Below are 17668 nucleotides of genomic sequence, written 5' to 3' on the forward strand. Positions count from 1 at the left end.
TTGTGGTCGGTCTTTCTTTGTCTGTGGTTCAAATGGTAATGTTCTTTAGGCTCTGTCCTTAGTCCTCTTCTCTTGATCAGGCTGAACTTCCCTGGATGACCTCATCTTTCCATTCCTTGGCTTTGACCAGCTTCCATATCATAGGTTGTAAATCTAATATTTACGGGGCCAGGTAGGTAGCATACAGGAGTGAGGAAAAGGTGAAGAATAAGAAATGGGGGGGACTCTGCTGGATTGCAGAGTGTATGCCCTGTCCAAAGCCCCAGTGGATTGTTGCTATTTCAGAATATAGTATCTAGTGTTGACAGAGCTTCAGGTTTTTCAGGAGAAATAGAAATCTAGATTTTTTAATGTGAAATTTCCATGTTTCTAAATATATGAACTAGTTAACTAGGTCAACAGAAAAGACTTTTTGAGTTTTCAGGTTTATGTATTCTAACTTTGTCATGCTTTTGACTCCTGGATTTGTACCTCTGGGCCTGATTTTTCTGCTGAGCTTCAGGCTCATCCCATCCTATTCTAGAAGGTCTAGTAGGAGTTCTGTATCCTGCAGGTGTCTCCAAGATCATGACGATCAACCTGAACCTCAAACATGTGATTAGGAAGTGGTTTAAGTTATAAAGTCAGATGGCTATGAGTTTGAATCTTGGTTCCACCACCTACTAGGTCACTAAACAAGTTACTTTATTTCTTTAAACTTCTGTTTGCTTACATGTAAAATGGGACTAATATTCACCGCATTCTGTTGTGCTAGCACAGTGACCTACCCATAGTAACCGAATACTGGATTCTCTCAGGTGCTATCCCTGCTCTGGTGAGTGGCATCACCACTCTCATGCCCACTTAGTGGTGCTTAAGTGTCATTCTTGACTCTTGACGTCTTTTTTATTCTTCGGGTATCATTAGTTACCAGTCCTGTGAACGTTGTCTCTTTACTGCTGTTACCTTAGAGGTTTAAAAAAATACATTATTATTTTTATTCATCAGTATTATTGTAGCAATACATAACAGTTTTCTCTGTCTCTGTTTAAATCCCCTTCCCAGTTGTTCTCAGCCTTGTGCCAGTGATTTATGTTTCCCGTGCACAGCAATCTGATCTCACCAGACTTCTGTTTACAGTCATCCTTCAGTGGCTTCCTATTGTCTCCAAATTTTTAACTTTTAACATTTAAACTTTTAATGCTCTTCTTGATTTGACTCCTTCTTACTTATTTTTTTATTTATTCATTTCTTGCATAAGCTACGCAGATGGTACTTAAAAGTTCTTAGAATCTACCAGGCTCTCTGTTGCATATTTCTTCCTCAGACTGTCCTTCACCTCTGTCTTGCAGCTCCTTTAGAAATGAGCTTTAAAGGCACCCATCTCTCCCAGTACGCTTTTTGACCCCACCCTCTCTCGCAGTCTGGGTTAGATACCTCTCTTTATGCACTCATAGCCTCCTGAGGGTGTCTCTATCATAGACTCTTCACAGTCTTTTGTAATTGTCTCTTTTTTCCACTAAGCTTCTTGAAGACGGAGACCACATATCTTGAATGGCTTTGTATCTCCAGGGCTTAGAATAATGTCTGGCAAACACTGAGCTCTCAGATGTTTGCAGAATGAATGCATTTGTTGAGTGAATAAATTATCTTTTTTCTGGAGGAATTGTAGATATAAAAAGAATCTTAGGAGCCTCAATTATAGTTGTAAGGCCTTTAAAAATGACCCAATTCTTTTATTCCCCTTGTTTGAAGATTATAGGTGCTTTTATTTATTATGTATCAGTAATATTTATGTTCTTTAGAACTAAGTAAGTTGTACTGTTGATATAAATAACTAATTATTGTCACCTTCAAGGGCTATATTTTCTCAAGAAATTTTTTTGAGTGAGTGAGACTATAGCCCACTTAGGTTCTTTGTTTCTTGCTTTCCTCTTGTTTACAATGTCAGATTCTTAGGATCTTATTCCCTCCCACCCACACAAGAGCCCAGGTTTATTACAAGATCTCTCAGCTTCCATACTGTTGACTCTGTGGACTACGTAATTCTTAGTTGTGAGGAGCGGTCTTGTGCATTTTAAGATGTTTAGCAGTATTGCTGGCCTCTCCCTACTAGGTGCCAGTAGCACCCCTGAGTTTTGACAACCAGAAATGTCTCCAGGCATTGTCATGTCTCCTATGAAGCAAATTCAACCCTGTTTGAGGACCCCACTGATTAATAGATATTTCTTTTATCCTCAACAAGCTTCTCTGTCTCTGTAGACTCTTTGTTGTCAGCGTATGAGCATGATCTCCCATCTTAAAAAAATATATCCCACAACACACCTTTTAAAGTAACTCCTTATTTCCTTTTAACTTTGGCTCATTTTCTCTCTCTGTTCTCTTCGTGTCCAGTTTTCTAGAATGAGTTGCTTTCCACTCTCTTTTTTTTACCCCCGGTAGTGCCATTGAATATTCTTTCAAGTCTCCATCCTTATTTCCTGTTTTCTTTGAAGTGAATGCTGCCATCACCTAGAATTCCAGGTCATCATCATCTCTTAATCCTGTGACCCCCAACCACACTGACCCCTGGTTAGATACCCTATTCAGTCCATCATAAAGTCCTGTGTATTCTGCCTCCTGAATAATCTAGAATCCACCTGTTTTGTCTCGTCCCACTGCTGTGTCTCACATTGGGCTCTTTATTGGTCGTAGAATATCAAGTCTAGTCCTGTCCCCGCCCTCCCGTTTTTTCCCCTGTACTGTAACCTGGATGACCTTTCTAAAACAAAGTCTCTCTCATTTGAGACCTTCTCAATCATGAGTCCTGGAGCCCTAGTATATCCGCATTTTTCAAAGGCCCATCAAGTGATTTTTGCTTCATTCTCCTATTTAAGAAACATTTTATTCCTCTTAGCAATTCCTAAAACCCTTATTATTATTTTTATAAAGCACTTCTTGATGTGATCTCTGTCTCTTAACAAACCATCTTTGATGTATAAAAAATAACAGGTTCTTTAAGACAAGCACTTTAGGAAAAATTTGTGTTTATTCATTTAGTTACTGATTTTTTTTTTTTTTTTTTTTTTTTTTGGCCACCAATAAAATTTATCATGGGAAGTGTTCAGGAGGAAATGTGGGTATTCTGACTTACTGATTAATATTGTCTATGACAGATTCCATTGCTAAGTTATAAAACTATTTAAATAACATCTTTTTTTTTTTCTCATAGGTATTTATAACAGCAATGATGTAGCAGTCTCGTTTCCAAATGTAGTATCTGGCTCAGGCTCCAGTACTCCTGTCTCCAGTTCTCATTTACCTCAGCAACCTTCTGGGCATTTACAACAAGTGGGAGCTCTCTCCCCATCAGCCACGTCATCTGCACCCTCTGCTGTTGCTGCAACTCAGGTAAATTACTACAGTGTTACAAAGTAACATTTGTCATTTTTAAAAGTAAGTTTGATTGGAAGGGAGAGAAATGAAATAGGGATTCCTATAGGAATTTATAAAATATCTGAATTAAAAATGAGTGAAGGAGAATATAGGATAAAGAGTGAGTAATTCCTTTAAGTACTATATGGCTTTCCTCCTACTGGGAAAGAAGATATGTTCGTAAATATTGGAAATGATGGTGACTATGTTGGTGGGTTTGCACTTGTTTATCCCTTTCCTTCCCCCTTTAGATCTGGAACTTGATAGGTGACCCAATCTACAGAGCCAGTCAAACCAGAGAAATTATAATCTTGAATTATGTAAATAAGACAGTAAATGAACAAAGCTGTACACACAACACACACATACACCCTACTCTCCACCACACACACACACACACCCTACTCTCTACCACACACACACACACACACACCCTACTCTCCACCACACACACACACACACACACACACCCCCTAGTCTCCACCTCACCTCCCCATCCCAAACCCCCACATTTCCCCGAAGGTAATAACTTAAAATTCCTGAAATATATATAGTTTTTATTTATTTGGAATTCTTTTTACTTTCACTTTACCCATAGTTTTAGTAGTAAGTCTCTTAATGTTTTGAAAAGATTAGAACAATGACAAATGTCTAATTATAAACAACTAGTTAAGTAGTTGTTTGTAAGTTGGTGTAAACTTAAGCTTTATGTACGTGTTCATAATTTCCATTATACAGGTCTTTAGAATGTATGTATACTTATCCAGCATCTTCCGTAAGCTCTACATCAAAGCACAACATGAAGTTATTTTTAAAGTTTGTAATGGTGCAGTACAAACAATAACCATTATAATTAGGTCAAGAATTAGAATAAACAACAGATCAGTGGCATGATTAGTGGTGTTGTCTGGAAATGAGAGCTAACAATTTGGTGAACTTCTCAACCTGAATAAGAGGGATCTGACCAGTTTGGGAGAGTTTTCTTTGGCTTACTTCACCAGCCTTGGTGCGGTAGACGTAACAGGGGCTTGGGGGTAGAAACGGAGAAAGGATAAATGAGCGAATGGCTCTTCGAAATAGTTTTCTCTCTTTTAATTAAGTGTAACCATATGCTGTTGAGAGCTTTATATCCTCGGACGGAGTCTCACATGAACATTTTCAATGTGCATTTTTCTTCCCTTTCTTTATAAAGTCTGTTTTAATTACTCTCTGGTTAATTCCAGGCTGAATTAAGCAAAAATCTCATTTCTTCCCATGCATTATGTTTGTGGTTTTGGGGGTTGGCATTGGGGAGGTGGATGGAGGAAGTGGTAGTGAAGAGAAATTTATAGCTAGAGGGAAAATTCCACTTAACAAATGATCAACTGAAGAACAAAGAAATCATAGTTGCAGGTAATCCAGGATTCAGTCCAATTACAGTCTTGCCTCTTTCCATGTTTCAGTGAGATGGGTCTCTTAAAATCTGGTCATCCAGTGAGACTCACGTGCTGCCTTCTGAGACAGCCACACACCTGCGTCTCTGTCCCCCAGTGGCCGTGCCCCGCCTTCAGCCGCAGCTTAGTTGGCCTGGCTCATCCAGTGCTGCTGGGGCAGCCACCAGGTCTCCAGGCGGCTGAGGCAGGCTGGCCTCTCAGCTGAACTGAATGAGGGACTACTTCAGTTTTGCTGCCTGAGCCAGTAGTATTGGCATTGAATGTGCGAAGTGTGCGAGGGAAAGGATACGAAAATATATAGAATAAATTGAATGTAGCTAAGAACTCCTAAAATTGTGATGCACTTGGTAATTTAATCTTCTTTTCAAAATGACGGAAGTTTATTTCTGTTTAACTTTCATACGGGCCTTGTTTGTTTTCAAATCATACGATTCAGTGTGTTTAGATGATCACATCCTGTCCTTTTATTTAGAGTTTCCTAACAGGTAGTTGATTGGAAAATGAACAGAGTATAAGTGTGTAAATTAAATGGTGAATATTTAAAATGTAATTATAGAAACCTTATTATAATTATTAAGAAAACCATCACACCAGCAAGCAACTGTCTTAAAAAATACAAATCAGAGACTAGGAGTGTTAAATTTGAACATTGTTTTTGCCTTCCCTCCTTTCCCCTTAAAAGCTTAGTTAAAGTATTAATTTAAAGTGATGGGCGTGGTGTCAGCAGGATAAAAATCCAGAGGTCATTCTTGATTTTTCTGGCCCTGGTTTTAAGTAAGATAGACAGGCCTCTTGTTTAGTTTATTTGCTGTCTTTAAGAATTGTTCCCAGGAAAGTGGTCAGGGAAGTCAGGTCAGGAGGAGCTAACAGAAGTTAAAAACTGCGAACAGATTTGTGCCTTTACTGGGGGAGAAAGGAGACACTTGTGAAAATGTGAGGCAGAATGTCTGATGATTAGCAACCCTAATTTCAAAAAAAACCTTTAAAAACTGTTTGATAACTCAATTTTATATTGATTGATGTTAAATCCGTTTGTTTTATTTGATATACTTGTTTTTAGCATAACTATTCCTTCACAGATAATCAGCAATATAGTTACAATTATAGTTTTCTTAAGATTGTTGGAAGCCAGAACTACTATCTGTGTGATACGCTCTGTCCTTGTGTCACGAGTAGATGTAAAAGTTACTTTCTGTAGGTGTGCCATAAATGTTTCATTTTGTCTTTCAAATTCTGCTGCTTCCCAGTTCTGCATTCATTCTGTTTTGTCTCTGGGAGAATTCAGGAGCTTTTGTTGAAGGCTGATTGTATTAATAGAATTTAAGAATCAGAATGTAATGAAAAAAGTGTATTCTAATATGTCTAACATTCTGAGTTTTGCTTTTGGATACAGCTTTCACGTAGATAATCATGGTTCCTTGTTTACTCTATGTTATTGTTACAAAGATAATTATAGGTTTAAAAATAAAGAACTCTCTCTGAGGTTTGTTTATATGATATTTAGTAAATACAAATATTTAAGTATTTTAAAGGTATAATTTAGTGACTGATGTTTTGCAGATTTATGTGAGACTTTTACTTCAATCAGCTTTGAGTATTTTGTTTCCCAGTATTATACCTTTGGGTATGTGTGGTGCGGTGGTGTGTGTGTGTGTGTGTGTGTTTTAGGGGAGTTGTCTTAGATATAATCCTTGACTTCCTTTCAGATGATATCTGATAGGACACTTCGATCCTTTTTGAGAAAATGGTTGTTTCCCAGGCAAATTCACCTGTCTTTGGAGGAGCTCTGACTTGATTGGTCAGAAGGAAAGTTTCACCTGTTTTAAATAATTACAGAATGACTTGTAACTTCAAGGAAGTTAACATTCTGAGCAGAATAAGCTTTTAAAAGTACTTTGTAACATCACTTACTATTGGATGATGAAGAGATTTTGTAACTGTGTTGGGTTACTTGTCCAGTGAGTGGTAGAACTATGTCTGGAAGCAAGGCAGTCTGACCCCTGCACCTGCTTTCTGGTTTACTAGTCTGTACCACACAAGTGAATTTCCCAATTCTGAGCCTCTGTGTTGAGGGGATCTCTTTGAGAAGAACATTGTTAAAGAAATTTTTACTATGTTCATTTGTATGGCACAATGCAAAATAGCAGAAATTTGGGTCAGAAATCCCAGGTTCTGGGAGCTTGGCTACTTGCTGGTGTGGCTGTGAGTGGGTATCTTAAATTTGTGCGTGCCATTTTTTTTCATACATGAAATGGAATAAATACTTCAGATACGTGCTCTACCTCGTGTTGCAGGTATGTTACGAAGTTCAAGTGAGAGTAAGTGCTTAGCCGACCATAAAGGACTTTGGAGTTAAGGGTTGTTACACTGATGTTACTGTCACTACAGGACATTATTAATTTCAGCTGTTACAGAAACAGCCTGATTACCAGTGAGAACATTGTACAGAAGCACTTCCTTTACTACAAATGGAATTAAAATTTTCTGTTAAAACTCATGATTCCTTGGATAGATGAATTTTAGCCATTTCAAGTTCAGCTGTTGACTACGGTCTTTTCTGTTCTTGAGTTTTCAGTAGCCATTTTAATCCTGGGGACTTCCTTTTCCCCCCAAAAGATAGGTGATGTATTGATTAGATATTAACCAATTAAGAAACCTGCTTAGAAATTGGTTGTTATTCTGTACAGTCCTGTTGTCCAATCATGAGTGTTCATTGATGGTTTAACTACAATTTAATCCCTCCCACTACTTTATAGAAACTCAATTGTGGGGCATTTCAGTATTAGCCTAAACAATGGTTTTGAATACGTTAAGCTCCTAACAATTAGGGAGCAGTTTGGGGCATTGAATAAAGTGGAATGATGCAATTGAACCTGACAGCTTTAACAGTCAGCCTACTCATGGGACCCAAAAGTTGTTCACACTTGGTTTCATCTCTCATCACACGCTGAGTATTAAAGCCTGACTGGTGGTAGCTGACACAGAAATGGGTCTGTTATCAGGATATGTTTTCTAGTACAAAATTTGAATTGAGTTAGAGAATATATGAAACTTCCCATTGTTCTCCAGTTTTTCCTGGAAAATTTTCTAGTCAAACAAATTGTGTTTGCAAATTGAAGACATACATTAATTGTCATTAAAATATTTGAATCCTTACATTATATTTGCCATATTTCTGTGTGTTTTTATAGAATATATAGATTTAAATATCATTGCATAATGAGATATTTGTACCATCTAATTTTTCTTAGACAAATATATTTTAATCTTTGAAATACAGCCATGTTAATATCAGAATATAATTGGTAAATTACATTACCTAATGAAGTTGGTGGAAAAGATGGAAACCATCATAGCTTATGAAAACAATTTTTAAAATAACAATCTAAAATTTGAGTGCTTACCTGTGCCAAGCATTCTTCTAAGCCCTTATATATATTAATTCTATTAACTATTAACAATTAATAGTTAATTGTCATAATATTCTTGTGAGGGTAGGTACTATTTCTATCTCCATTTTTACAGATGGATATTGAAGACAGAGAGCTTTAGTGCCTCATCCAATGTGAGATAGCTTGGCTTATGGCAGATAGAGTGATAATAAAAAGTTTTTTCTTGTAAGAGTATGTATGAAGTAGGAATTTTTAAAAAGTAATACTCAGTTCAGTGAATCTGACAAGACTTTGGAAGAATGTATTTTTAAATCATGTGCCAGGGTTGGAAAGTTTGAAGAAGCAGCTACTGTTTTCGAGCTTGTTTGAATCTTTTGCCTTTAATATTTATTGACAGCTTAACTGTGCAGTTTAAGAAATGCTTGTTATAACCTCTTCTTGTATTTCTGAAGCATGGAGTTCCATATCTACCTCTAGATGATGTATTGCTATGATATGTTCCAAAGGTGAAAATTTGATAGGTATATTTTTCAAACTTAATTTTTCTTCTTTATACTTTATTATTCTGCCTTTACCAACGTTAGGGAGAAAAAAAAAAGTCTACCAAAACCATAGCCACTTTTAAATCTGATACTCAAATAATTGAGTAGACATAGTCTGACTTTTTCCTCCACAGCTCACTCCGTTAGAATGAGCTGAGTGCCTAGGAATGTGGGAGACTTACTTCACTCTACAAATAGAGCTCTTAAAAAACTTCTCTGTGGTCATAAGTAGACATTTGAAATATAAGAGGTGAACTGTTAACAAAAGGGGAAATTTCAAGCTGAAATATAATTTTAATTTTCTTAATGTTTAAATATGGCACTCAGTCTACTTAGGAAACACTGAATTTCTTTGACTTCCTTTGAGATTGAATACTGCTTTGGTGGAGACTTGCATATCTTTCTAGATGTTTAACATCGTAAGTTATTTCAAATTTGCTAAGGGTATTCTTTGACTCAGGCACCTAAACATAATATTGCTTCAGAGTAACTTAGATTTACCTCAGTAATTATCCAGTTTATTTCTACTTTACTTGTCTTTGAGTCCATCTTGTAAAATAATTACTGTACTTCATGAGGCTTTTACTAGGGTGTTGTAATAGGCATGACATCTTGCATGGAAGTGGTTGCTTTAAATTATTATTAATCTTGGGGAGCAGGAAAAAAAAACCCTGTCTATGATATTGTATATTTGGAAGTAAAAGCAGAAGTTTATTATGGCAATATGAACTTAATAGTTTCATAAAATATTTTTATCCTGATCTAACATCTGTTTTCACATTTTGAGGACATGTTTCAGCAGGACATTATAAAGCCAAGTAACTAGTTTTTTTGCAGTCATACTGTTTTTTGTTTTAGCTTCCTTTTTGAAATAATTTTAGATGTGTAGAGAAGTTGCAGGAACAGTACAGGGTTCATGTGTATTGTGGACACCTCCACTCAGCCCTGCAGTGTCAACACCTTATGTTCATATAGTGGCACTAGGCCCCAGAAGGATGTGTGCCCACAAGTTACATTCTTCTTATCTGGGCAAGATAGAACAGAAGTGTTGTGAGGTAGGTACTTCCTTCCAAAACCAATTGCCAGTTTTTATACCAGGTTTTCTGAAGCAGACTTAGGGTACATTAGTAATCTGCATTCAGTGCACTGTTTAACATCTGTTTCCAAAATACGCTGTAGAGAAGTATGTATGTATGATTTCCTTTATTCCTCATTCCAGATTCCTTTTATACAAAAGCTTTCAGTGCCATTTTTGCTTCATAACCACTGTTTCTGTGGGTTCACATGGACTTCCATGAGTCTTAGTGCTTTCACCTTTTGATAACAGAGGTTTTTTTGAGTCTGAAAAATGCTGGTCATTATGTGTGTCCTTTCCTCATAAGCTGTCCATATCTTCCCTGCTCTCTATCTTATTCTTCTTTATTGCTACTAAGTCATGGAAACTTTTCACTGAGATGTTGGGAGTTTCTTGGGCCTGTGGTGCCCATAGAGTTACCGAGAGTTTCCGGAAGTAACCATTGTAAATATCATTTCAGAAGTGTTAGCCAAGCAGTGTCAGGCATTTGTGGGGTCTTTTCGGTAACTAATGTTACCTGCTTGAAATGATGGTAATGACTTGAATTTTAATGTAGACCGGTGTAGATAGTTTCATATACCACAAAACCCTATCTCATAAAATTAGTAACTTAGTTTCTGTCTCTTTTGAAAGTTTCTTGTTTAAATAAATACAATAATTTTTTAAAACAAAACTACCAGATAGTTTTTACACATTCAGAAAATTTGGGAAATTGGCCATTCAGAATAATGAAGAATGTACTTTCAGTTCATTTTATTATTTTATTATAAATTTTACTTTTGCCTGCCATCTTTATAAAATATATACTTTCCTGCTTTGGAATTACATTAAAGATGATTTATCCTCTTCCTGGTGGTAGTCATTATGCAAATCATTTATGCCATGCTGCTTTGCATTTTGCTCCTTTTGTACAGTGGGCATAGTGTGTGATTGGGAAAGTAAGATAATTTGAAGTCTACATCAAGAAATTTGAAGCTAATAAGGATGCATATAAAGACATTGACAGAAGGAACCTTTCCTGAAAGAGGTAGAATAGGATCTTTGATTCTTACCTAGAAGCTCATAAAACTGATGATGGGAACTGAAAAAGTGGTCCAGCTGGGTTTTTGCACAGACGCGAAGAGTCAAAGGCACAGGTGCATGTGCAGAGTTGCCGCCACGTCCGATGTCCACGTGCTCGGAGCCCCGTCCACCAGCGCTGGGGAAGGTGCTTGTCCTTGCTTGTATTCCTTCTTGCTGCAACAAAATGTCTCCACACGTTACTTTTTCTTTCTTTTCCTAATTAATTTTCCACTTCTAATCTGTTCTGTGTTGTTTACTTGATCTTTTTAGAATTATGTCTAGAGTAAGAGTAAATTGACTCTGCAAAGGGCATTTTTAAGTATAAGATGCTTAAGATTTTAACATGGAGGACTGGTAATATCTGGATTTTTCTTGTTCTAAGTTATTTTATGCGTAGCCAAGATCCCCAGGTAGTTAACTTCTGGAGAGGTTGGAAAAAAACTTCCTATATTTCTATTTTAGGCTCATATTTTATGTACTCTCTACGTGGTTGAGTATCTTTTGTGATCTTTAGGTTAAAGTGATGATTTAGCTTTAACTGAGGGCTAATTGACTGTTAAACAGGATTGTATCATCCAAACTTACTGACTTTGTGTGCATGACTTTAATAAAAGGAAAAATGAAACCAGAAATTGGCCTATTGAACTTGGACAGTACAGTGTGAACTATGAAATACACCCATGGAAACAATGGAAAGCAGGGACAGGATTCTACATCACAAGGACTAGTTCTGTGAATTGTAAAGTCCAATTTTTATGCTTAATAAATTGGCTAGAGGCCACATGTAATGTCAGGGTCTGAGTCTTTCCAGAAACAGTTTATTCTCTGTAGTATTTTGCTCGTTGTAACTGCGGTGTTGTCTTGATCCCTTGTGTGCAGTTATACGTGGCAGAATGTCCCACATCTTTTGTTCTGCTGTTACTCAGCCTCTTTATAAAGGTGCTTCAACTCTGAAATTATTTTTCAGAATTTTGTTCTGTAATAACTATACGGTGATTTCGTTTTATAAAAGCTTAAGTTTGATTTCATTCACGAAAAAGAAAAAGAAATCTACTTTAAAATTTGTGGTTCTGTTAAATCTGAAGAGTATTTCAGACTAGTAATAGCCTCTTCTGAGTAACAGTGTTTTGTGTACAAGAGATTTGCTTCCAAAATGCCACATTTTAAGGTTATAATATTCTTGGAAAGTGGGAGAAAGTGTTCACATCAAAGAAGGCATTTTTATTACATTGGATTACGCAAGACTTTGGCCAGCCTCCTTAACTTCATCTGTTTAAGGGTTCATTTTCGCTTGTTTGGCACAAGTCCCAGTAGAGGCCTTCAGAATTGTGGTTAGCAACATGAATGAATTACAAACTGTGGACCAGCTCTTCAGTTCGTAGAGCTGGCTTACTGCCAAGAAGACAGTGCCTTATATGGGGTCAGGGCAAAGCTGTGATTCGTTGAGCCTTGCATTGTATAGAAAACATACTTGTGATGCCTGTTTGCTTTCTTTTAAAATAAAAACAAAACAAAACAGAAAAAGCAGCGGGCTTCCAAGTCTATCAAAATAGGAAGTAACAAAATAGTGTGCAGGTTTTACTAATGACAGAGTTAGGCAGTGGAAATATGGCTCTGCATAGTTGAAACATTGGAAGTAGAAGTTGGACCTTTGACCTTCTCAGCTGGCCTGTGATGTAAGAGGCTGAAGCATTTGTTAGACATCTGTTGTCTACCTTCCCTTATTTTGTACATGGTTTAATAAGATTAAATAACTAGTTGTATGTTCACATGGTTACCATGCCACTGGTTTTGGTATCGAATAGATACTTTGAAATTAAAGCATGAATAATGAACTTTGCGCCAATTCTTTTTTTTTTTTTTTTTAAGATTATGTGACTTTTCAGAAATTGGAATGTTGGAATGGTAAAACAAGTAAGAATGAAATTTGCTTCTCAGAAAGTCAGGAATTGTTTCTTGCATTCTTAGGTTGGGGAAAATAGTTACTAGGTCTATTAGGAGGAAAAGATGTTTTTAAACGTAATTCATGTATCTTTGTAATTCTTTTCATTTAGGCAAATGCCCTGTCTGGATCTTCTCTTGGTCAGGCACAGTCTCATATGTACGGCAGTAGATTAAATCCCAGTTCATCAATGGCAGCTCTTATAGCTCAGTCTGAAAACAATCAAACAGGTACGTTTTCAAGAATTTTTAAAACTCTATAAAGTTCCCTTTCCCTCCCCCAGTGTAATTTTTACCCCATCAGCTCCTTTTATTTGAGAAGTCTAAAGGTTAATACAGGATTGTGCCCTTTTTGTTTTTTTTTAAACCAAAAGAATCACAGTTCTAAGTATGCTGTGCTGCAAAATAGTCGTGCTTTTTTACTGTCTGAAATGTAAATGTTGAAGCAGAGCCGTCAGCAGGCAGGAATGCTAGTGTCTCCTGTGACTTTTCTGATTGATGTGCTCAGTTCTTAGTTCTGTGCAATGAAAGTAACGTAACACTGGGCTTCCCTGTGAATAGCCTCAACCCTTATTTGCATAATTCATGAAATTGCATTACACAAACTTGGTTAAAAAAAAAAATCCTGCTAGAGAATTTCTACAGTGTTTAGTAATCCTGTGAATTTTTACCAGTTGACAATTTGTAGCATTAGCCTCTTGTACTGTTTTAATGAGCCACTGGATTTGCTTTGTTTCATTCCATCCTTAAGGATTTGTTGACATGTCCAAGTAGTCATGCCTGTTTGGGGGAAGGGGATGGGCTTAGCAGTTCACCAAGAATGGATCAGTCATGTCTTTACCCTTCAAGGGTCAGAGGTTACCTGACTCAGAATAAGGGGAGGACAACCTTGAAAGAGGCCAGATAGGGTGATTTTATAAGGAACTAACTGTAGGGGGAGAAACACAAGTTATTTTTCAGAGATATTTGGTGTTACGTAAGGAATATTTTGAAGAAATTGATTTCTTTTCCCTTTTCAATACAGAATTCTTTATTCCTACTTGTTTTTGTCAATTTGGTATTTAGTGTTATGAGTAACTTTATTCTTGGTATGAAGATCTGTGTAATATATATAAAATTTCAGTCCTGGTGTGTGGCTCTGTGTAATTCACTATGTATTTTATGTCTTGTCCTGGGATACAAAGTGTTAAAAAATACAAAGCGTAAGGATTTGCTGTGATAAGCATACAGATTAGCTGTCCACAGCTGTGATTCATTACTTTAACCGTAGAAATTAAAAGTGGCTGAGGGTAGGGCACTGCAAATGCAAACCACGCTTCTGCGCTGTAAAACTGAAAGGAATGAGAGAATGGAACATAATCCACGGCCTCCTACACCCACCAAAAACATGTAGGGACAACGCCTTACATGCCACAGTTCAGCAGTTCTAAACTAGCAACATACTAGGTCTTCTTTCATAGTAACTGCAAAGATAGTGCTGAAGGTTTTATGTATGTTTTAGGGAAAATCAGGGCAAGAGCTTAAAACATCTTATCTACTGAGGGTCACTTTATCAGCTATGAAATATTTACACTGCAGATCAAGATCTTGGAGACAATAGCCGTGGCCTTGTTGGCAGAGGAAGCTCCCCCCGAGGAAGTCTCTCACCACGGTAAGCATTATTTGCACTGCAAAGTATAGGCAAAGAAAACATTTTAAGATTTGGAAACTTCTTTATCTCATATCAGCAGAGTGTACATTTGTGAGGCTATAAAAGCATTCTGTAGATAAGAGGCGTGTCTGGACAGTCAAGAAAAATGATTCTAAATTAATTTGAATATTAACTTAAACACATGGTTAGATTTCTAAGGTTTATAAAAGACATACCTTTGCTTAGATTTCTAATCTGGTACTGTCAATGCATTAATTTGAGTAATTCTTTTTGGTCATAAAATAGTCTTAAAATCTCTTAAAGTTTCAGAATCCAGGCTTTCAACTTTGGGTTCCAGTTTTACCTGTGTTGTGGGCAATGTACTTAATCCTTTAGTCTCTAGTTCCTAATTCAGTAAATGAAATTCTTGTGGCTCATCTCTAAATCCCTCTAGTTCTTAAAATTGTTCAAAGCAAAGTATAGCAAATACAGTACATTGTTCTCTGAAATTACCTTAGATATTATATGAAAGAATTCAGGTACCATTTATTAAGACATAGTATACGTGAGGTTATTCCTGCTAGCAGGACATTAGCCAGGGTTAGGCTGAAAGTGTTGAAACTCTCTGAGCACAATCTTAAGTGCCCAACGTCTCCTGTTCTTGATGGGGGAAGGGGAGTAGGCAATCCTGTGTTGGTTATGGAATAGAATGGAACATTAGGCTCTAGCTACCTTTTTATTAATTTTATTCATTCTCAACTTCTATACCTTTTTCTAGTTTGTTTTCTCTCTGTTCTTTAACTTTATAAACTCTGCCTCAATTGTGGTGTTAGATTGGATGAGAATGGAGAGCAGAAGAAGAAGCCCATTCAAGAATCTTTTTTCAACTATGGGAATTTTAAAATTCTATAAAAAATTAAAATTTTATGTGATGACTGCCCATATGTATTTGGGAATGTCTGTTTCAGAACATCTATTGATAGATTAGCCCAATAACCTCTAATTTTGCTGCTTTCTAGTGGTGTATCAGTAGTGCCTCTTCCCCTAGATAATCCCTAGGTGAACTAAAGGGAGTATTGTTTTTCCTAACTGAACTCTGCAGAAAATTAAATATTGTTCTGAAACTAGGAATCTGAAGTACACAGTGACAACATCATCTGACCAGTCTGTAATTTTATGTTCCTTCTACTCTTTTATTCTTTTTTTCAAAGAAGAAAGTTAACGGAATTTTTTTGCTCGTATATTTAGTGGAGGAAGCATTTCTGTGTTCCACTTTTAAACTTAAAATATCTTACAATCTATCCAGAAATTATTCAAGATTCCTAGTGCTATTTTGCATTGTGTAGTTCTTTGCGTTTCATTAGCTAAATTTCATTAGCTAAATGGGATTTAACACAATACATGGCACTAAATTATTTTTAGCATATATTTCCAACTTCATATTACCCTTTAAAAATCAGTCTGAAATGTAATAGCCCAAATTATCCTGGCAATAATGAACTATTTGGAAAGTGATAGGCAGCTGTAAGTAGCACATGATGTTTACATATGGAATAAAAAGGCTCATTTGTTTAACTTCTTATTTAAAGAGATATTTGCAGAGAAGTGTGTTACAGCAGCGACAGAGCACCAGCGGGCTTCTGGAAGGCCTGGGCTGTCGCCCCGCCCTGTCGCCAGCAGCACGTCTTCAGACAAGTCACTTAAGCCCCATCTTGTTTGCTCAGATAGAGGATGGGAGATAGATAGATGGAGCCAGTGAGGCAGGTTTTGACTTCTCACTGGGGTGTTGTGAAGATCATAATCACGTGGAAACACTGGACACTCTAAAGCTCCTTACTAAATAATGTTAGTAAGTGTTAAGATGGAGGCTGGAGACCAGAAGTGGCCACATATACTAATTTAAAACAAAACGTTGATGAGAGAACATTACATGTTCACCTTAATATAAGTGGTTTTTTGCTTTGGAAGAGTTGATTAAGTTGTTATCATTTGAAATACACGTCTAAGACATTTTAGAAAAAAATGTGTGTATAGCACTCAGATAAAAATTGCTTTGGTCTTGATAATGTTCCCTAATACTGAAAATAGTTGAAAATAAGTATTTTTGAATTTGTATCAAAAGACTCCTTCAAAATTGTTTAAAAAATTCTTTTTACTGATATTTGAGATTTTGTGGTTGTAAATTAAAATGCTCTCTACCTTATTATAGTTGTGCAGTGTTCTGATATTTTGCATATTAAAGCAGAATGGTGGAACTCTCTTCTCTTCTAAGCTAATTATTTTGAAGTCTTTCTAATCCCCTTTCCCCCTTTTGTCTTATAAAGATGAATCCATTTCTTTTACAACCTATTTTAGAGATTATTGGTGGTGTGTTCATACTTTCTAGTGGTTTTTAATTATCAAGTATGGCCGGCTAGTTCCTTGATTTTTACATTTTGGGGAGGAAGTGTGGTAATTACTAAATTTTAGGGTAGATTATGGTTTTATCGTTCTAGCATAGGCAGCCTAGTGTTAGAAAACTTGTACGGGAGAAGGGTCAGCATACGGTGAGAAACGTGAGTTTGCTTCCTTCAGAGTGTCCTCCTTCTGTTTAACCTGAGGATTAATGTTTCCAACAGATCCCCTGTAAGCAGCTTACAGATCCGCTATGATCAACCAGGCAACAGCGGTTTGGAAAACCTGCCTCCAGTAGCAGCCAGCATAGAACAGCTTTTGGAGAGGCAGTGGAGTGAAGGACAGCAGTTTTTATTAGAACAGGGCACTCCTAGTGACAGTAAGTATGCTTTTCTTGTCTTTAAAGAAAGATCAGTAGATGGATGGATGGGCGGATGGATGAACAGGCAGACAGTTGGACACATGTAGAAGTCACACTTTATCAAGAATAGCACTGAAATTATGATATATGTTTTATATAATACAGTGAGAAAATGTAACATAGTGGTTTAATAGAGCCAACTCTACAGTTTGACTGCTTGGACTCCCTTAACCTGCTATTAACAGTATGATCTTGGGCAAGTTTCTTAATGACCAGATGTTTTAGTTTCCGTTTGTAGAATGGGAATAATAATGTACCTATATCGTAGTATTGTTTTGAAGATTAAATGACATAAAAGACATAAAGAACACTGCCTGGCTCATAGAAAACAGTTATCTGTTCACTGGTTCTTGTTACTGTTTATAATTATTAAAATGTTAGTACT

The 17668-nt window shown here is 36.6% G+C and overlaps 1 protein-coding gene across 15 annotated transcripts in view; it reads left to right on the forward strand.

The window, feature by feature from the left end:
* Positions 1-17668, forward strand: part of MLLT10 (MLLT10 histone lysine methyltransferase DOT1L cofactor) — a 161266-nt gene that overhangs the window by 131880 nt on the left and 11718 nt on the right. For all 15 annotated transcript variants that reach the window (XR_010377934.1, XM_064479374.1, XM_064479376.1 and 12 more), the window contains 4 exons: positions 3191-3369; positions 12952-13069; positions 14417-14489; positions 17087-17241. Coding sequence is in view for 14 of the 15 variants with exons in the window: in XM_064479374.1 (XP_064335444.1) it covers positions 3191-3369; positions 12952-13069; positions 14417-14489; positions 17087-17241 (525 nt within the window). In the remaining variant the exon portion in view is untranslated. The remainder of the gene's footprint in view (positions 1-3190; positions 3370-12951; positions 13070-14416; positions 14490-17086; positions 17242-17668) is intronic.

The sequence above is a fragment of the Camelus dromedarius genome, chromosome 26, assembly GCF_036321535.1.
Source record: "Camelus dromedarius isolate mCamDro1 chromosome 26, mCamDro1.pat, whole genome shotgun sequence".
NCBI classification, from domain to species: Eukaryota; Metazoa; Chordata; class Mammalia; order Artiodactyla; family Camelidae; genus Camelus; species Camelus dromedarius.